The following is a 6,017-nucleotide window of genomic DNA, read 5'->3' on the forward strand; positions in this document are numbered from 1 at the left end:
TCAAACCTAGATTTAGCTAGTATTTTGAATTCACTGTTACACATAGCAAACAGTATACAGTTGTATATAATTCATTAAATATAATATATATATATATATATGTATTTTTAGTAAATTAATTCAGTTAATTTTACTGTTATATACTGTATGTAATGTACTTATATTAAATAGCAAATTTTAGGTAAATTACAGTATTTAAAATATCAAAGAATTATTTTCTAAGCGATATTAATACAACTTAAAAGGTAAACTGCTATTCACTACCGTTTACTTTTGCTCAATGTGTACACCGACCATGATGTAAAGAAATACACGTAGATCTAATGGCAATGCTGAAGATTATTCGCTAAAATTTAAAAACAAGTATTATCAACTTTATTATTAGTTAGCAGTTAAAACCGTAGATTTTAGAGCTAATAATTTTAGAGCAATTTAATAACTTTGGGTACAATTTTCAAGGTTCTTAAATACTAGAGTTTGAGTTTTTTTCAAACTTTTTACCTAAACAAAGTATAAAATCTGCCCCAACTTAAAATGATTACATAATCTGGTGGATGAAAAGTTAAACTACCATAGAGTATATTCTCTTTATAAATTTATATTACGGCGATGTCGAAAGTTTATAAATATTAAATCATATATTGTTTATGTCACTGTTATAATCACCGATGGATTTTAATCTAGAGTATGCACTGACAGATATAATAAACATGTAACTATTCTGTTATTACTGAACAAGAAAAATGATAAAGAATACTTGTCTTAGTCATAGCCATACAGAAGATGCAAATGTAATTTATCGAGTCGGCATATTCACATGGAAGTTAAATCAGTAGATGTAAGTATACTGTTATAGTACAAAACAGTAAGTATACGTGATTAGGTAGCCCTATACAGTACTTTCATATGTTTTATATGTATCATATCTACAAGAAAAAATCTGTGGGTAATCTTCTGATGAGTGACCACTAAATGTTGATGTATCAAAGGCACTAATTGTTGACATTTGTAAGCATAATTCTTGTCCATAGCCAAGAGTTGAGGTACCTTCATCTTTGCCCTTTAATTGAGCTAGATGATGATTCTGACTGTTTCTTGAACTCATATTATCTAAATCTAGGGATATCGTACTAGGCATGACGATCTTGTTCTTAAAGGAAGGAAGAACTTCATAAGTACTACCTGGAGTCTCATTTTCGGGCTTATTGTCATCAATATTGTTCAATTCATCGTAATCAAAATCTTCATAGTATTCCGCTTGGCATGGTGCTGGGGGTAATGGACGCAATCCTTGATCTACCAATGGCTCTGGTATTGTCTGAGCGATAGAATGATGTGCTTTTATGTCATAATAGATATCACTGTATTTTAGTATTAACTAACCTCTACTTAAATTAGTTTACATAAGTCGGAGTATTAATGCACTACTTATAGTTTAGACTTACCGATTTATTTTTATAGAAACAACATCCAAGGAATATGTATTTAGATAATTTCATTCTGTTATGCAGTAAATACGAAATGTTACTTTACTATTTTGCTAACAGATTTGTAATGCCATCAGTATTAAAAAATTAGAAAGATCACAGCATAGTAAATGAATTATTAGCTGTACAGAACTGATACTGTCTATCATAAAACGTAAGCATCGTAGGGAATGTATTCATTTATTTATGTAAATACTTTTATAGCATAGTAGAAACCTCAAAAAATTATCATTTCAGTATTAAAACGATAGTTAGGTACTAATTTGTTTAGCTATTCTTGACTTATTTGAAAAGCATGTAAATACATGTTTGTAATGTTTTGCCGAAAATTAAATAAACTAGCAGTGAATGCCCGTTACAGCAACAGGTCCCACTTATCATACAGTAATTACTTCACACGATGCTGTAGTAAACCTCGCTTATGAGCTAGTATTGTATCATAGTACTGTAGTTAACTGTACTGTACCTGTAGTCTAATATACCACACCCTACAGAACATAATTGTTAATAGTAAGGTACTTTGATCAATAGAGTCATATTGGAGATAATTATAGTAGTATTTGACTTCATTTGCTTGCATTGAAGGTTTAAAATAGCACGATTAGAATATAGACGATTAAATGTTATAAAAATTGACAGTTTCGCGAACCCTACTACATTTTCAGAGTGTGTATAATTTGTCATTAAATTATGTTCACCTGTTTTTTCTTTCCATGACTTGATAGATTTTAACGCTTACTAGTAATATTACTACGGATAAAACGAGGACAACTGCCACGATGACAACATTGATATCTATCATATTTGGTTGCTGGTCTGGCGTTCCTATAAAATAACGACAAAGCGAAAGCAACTCTTTTGTAACATTATTTCAACAGCAAGCTATATTATTCTAGGCTTCTTACTACTCATTTTAGACATATATATATTATGGTAAATAACGTGGAACTCTAAATTTGATGTTTTGTTAAACAAATTATAATCAAAAATTTGTCAAAAGTCCATGTTTAATGTTATCATTTCATAACTGTGCATAAATTACTCTACGTTGCGTGTGCTCGTTGGAACAGATTGAAGTTCATCACTGCTAAATAATATTCATACACCTTCGCTACTTTATTTCTTTAAAGTAGCATGGAAGATTACGCCTTANAAGTATTCTTACAACTTTCTAGTTTACTCTAAAAAAACAGCCAGAATATCAATTATGATGGTAATACGGTACCTGTCTGTGAATCTGTAGCACCATAATACCCATCTGTTATACCAAGAGTAGGTTCTATATCTGGCGGCTCTACTGTAAGAATCGACTCTGCTACAGAGCTATTGCCAACGGCGTTTGCCATTATAATTTGAACAAGATAAGGTTCTTCGACTGAGATATTAAAGAGAGAAAATTGCCTTAATGATCCATCATTGAAAGTATAGGACGTAATGAAGTCTGTATCTCTTTCAGTTATAGTAATATATGTTCTGGTTAAGTTGCCATTGGTTTGATTAATTGGAAACTGATAGAAAAAAGATTATTGAAATATTGCTATTAGGCTTATATGATTAAGTAATTTATCACATCGATGACTATTTCATTATTTAATCTTTATAGAGATTTTTAATGCTATAGGATTGATTATTTTATAAATATGGACTGTGCAAGAGGCGATTACCTCCCAAGACAAATGACAATTGTATAAGATATTATATTCATCTTGTGGATTACAAAGAAAATGCAGCTTTAACGGTTTTCCTTCGGGTTCTGCATGAAATTAAAGCTCATAGTTTAGCATATAATAGAATTTAAGGCTTTATTAATAAAATTAATAATTATTTACAATACATCTCACTTTACCTGCTTCAGGAAAATAGACGTATTTCGATTTTGATAATGCACTTTGTTTTCCATTCTTACCAATAGCAGCTACATTAACTTCGTAATTTGCGCCGTATCTCATTTGCTTAGTTAATATAATGGATCTAGATTCGACTTCATTGACAGCTATACATTTTCGCTAATGAAGATAAAATGAAAATTTTTCTCAAAATATATATTTCTGAGAAAAATTACACATTCTCGTTCTACGGCTTCTTTATTAGGGTCTATTTTACTTTCATAATATTATTAGTTTTCTAACTACTGTGTGATTCTCGAAAATTTTTGGTAATATTTCGCTGTTTGATACTTTATGGACTCTTATTTATTCCAATAGTAGGAATTATGATAGTATGATACGACTGTGTGCTGAGTATAACACTAATATTATTGGAAATCTAATTTTCATAGCGTGGTGAACGGATTATACTAGTATTACACAAAAAGTATAGTGCAGTCCTACTCATGTCATGTAGTAGTACATGTGTTATTATTGTTAATAGCCTAGATAATAATATCTGTTTAATTCCCAAATTCAGGTTGTATAAGCCGAACATTGTAATGAAAACTGAGTCCATTACAAATATAATGTACTGTATCATGTTTCAAGCGCTTTAGATGATCTTTAGATACATCAATTTACCTCTCGAACTTGCTCTATTATTGGATAAATTTCTCGATAACAGACTCTATAACCAGCAATTAAAGCTTCATTTAGGGCATCAGTGTATGGATTATGCCATTCAATGTTCACAGAATGGGATTCACTATCAGTTATAACTTTATTAATAACTGGAGATAAGGGTACAGCTATAGATTGACAATAAAAGAGCAAGAAAGAATTCTTTGAGAAATTACGTAGCAATTAATGCAATCTAAACGTACCCTCATTGCATTAATGAAATATTTGCTTGTCATTGTACAAATGAAATCAGTACTATATGTGAAATAAGAAACGGGAATAAATAGCTATGAGGCTAATACAGTATATTTTAAAGTAATTATAGGAATGAATAAATTCATTTTTAGCTTCAGAGTTTTCATTTATCCAGATAGAATTTTAGCATACTACATGCATTATAGTATGTTATATATTGTAATGTATAACATGCAATCAAATTTTTATTCACGCATTAAGAGAACAATCTCTGATAACATGAAATTAGTAAACAATACCAAAATGCTACTGGCATGTACGCTCACCTTCTTTACTCGCATTCAGTCTTTTCGAGCATACTCGTGTTTCTCCGTAGTAGTTACTGCCTATTACACAAAACATTAGATCAGCATCAAAAACAGCTGATATCTTACATAGGGTTCCTTTTTGTAGACAGAAACGGATGCTTCTATTTGATGTCCTTTTCGGGAAATACGTAGTTCGCCGGATATCATAGCTGATTGCAAAGAAAGTATTTACGATATTCCACGTAATATAAACTTTCGATCCAAGAAATTTAACCTCCAAATTGTAAATGTATGGTGGACCTAATCGAAATTTTTGTTTAGTATTGCTATAAATATTTGTGCCATCGAAATAATAAACTCTAAATCCAATCTATGTTAGCTTTCAATTTCATTAACAATGATCATATAATTTTTACAAGGGATCATTATATTACTAGCGAGATTTACTCATAGAGATCTATCTGCGATACCGTATGTAACAAAATAATTCTTATTAATTTAGTCAGATTACCAGCAGGAGCTTTTTAGAAATAACGAAGATCTCTATAAATTTTTCCAGTATTATGAAAAATGCACTGCTACGTTTACTTTATTTATGCCTACTAGCTTACCTCGAACTACGAGCTGTACTAATTGCGTTTCAGCACGGATATTATTATTCTTATCCGTTGCCGTACAGTAGTAATCACCAGCATCTTCACTAGTAATCTGATTGAAAAGTAATTGTGTGGTTATGTTGCTATGCTTATTTCCGGTATGATTTTTTACCGACACTGTATTCGGAGGATAGCTCTTACGCCAATAAAGCTTGATAACTTTATCTGTTTCACTTGACCAATTATATACAGTACAGTTAAATACTGTTGAAGAATTAATATCTGTTTCATAATGTCCAGAAGGCATAGTAGTTAAATAGATAGATGCTGTCACTAAAAGGTAGATAATATATAAATTAGGTATCTTTTCTCTAAAAATATAAATTACTTTACATAAATGAAATATAAGATTAGCCGTTTATTAGAATTCCCATATTCTAGTTTTTATTTAGCTTCTAAATCTATTTTATTGTAAGATCAATGTATATATATATATATACGAGTATATTCTGATTTAGCTGAATAAGAAAAATTTATGAATTATAAAGTGTTGGTTCCTTGTAAATGCTCGTACTTAGCTACTTAGTAAAATTTTATTTACCACTACGCGGTAGCGTTTCAGATTGATAATTAATAATATATAATGTATAAAACATAACCAGTTCTTTCATTGATTGTTAACTTACGTCTCCATTTGATTATATTAGTGCTAGATATAATGATAATAACTACTCGGTATTATAAAGTACTCGTGAAAGGTATATTGTATCATGATTATTATTAAATACTTGGATTGTAGTGAAAGTAACAGTGGAAATAGCCATATACTGCTCAAGTATAGCCGCTTACCTGGAAAACTTTACAAGTCTAGAAACTAAAACC

At 30.2% G+C, this 6,017-nt stretch overlaps 1 protein-coding gene across 1 annotated transcript; it reads right to left on the reverse strand.

Annotated features, from left to right (window-relative positions):
- Positions 1-889: 889 nt before the first annotated feature.
- TRIADDRAFT_57816 (uncharacterized protein) lies at positions 890-5,442 on the reverse strand (the record flags this gene model as incomplete). The annotated part of the gene is made up of 9 exons (XM_002114193.1): positions 890-1,318; positions 1,446-1,500; positions 2,186-2,312; positions 2,713-2,995; positions 3,152-3,240; positions 3,334-3,493; positions 3,998-4,164; positions 4,558-4,617; positions 5,151-5,442. The coding sequence occupies 9 exons, from the start codon at positions 5,440-5,442 to the stop codon at positions 890-892; spliced, it is 1,662 nt and encodes a 553-aa protein (XP_002114229.1).
- Between the last annotated feature and the right edge of the window lie 575 nt (positions 5,443-6,017).

The sequence above is a fragment of the Trichoplax adhaerens genome, genomic scaffold (assembly GCF_000150275.1).
Source record: "Trichoplax adhaerens TRIADscaffold_7 genomic scaffold, whole genome shotgun sequence".
Lineage (NCBI taxonomy): Eukaryota > Metazoa > Placozoa > Uniplacotomia > Trichoplacea > Trichoplacidae > Trichoplax > Trichoplax adhaerens.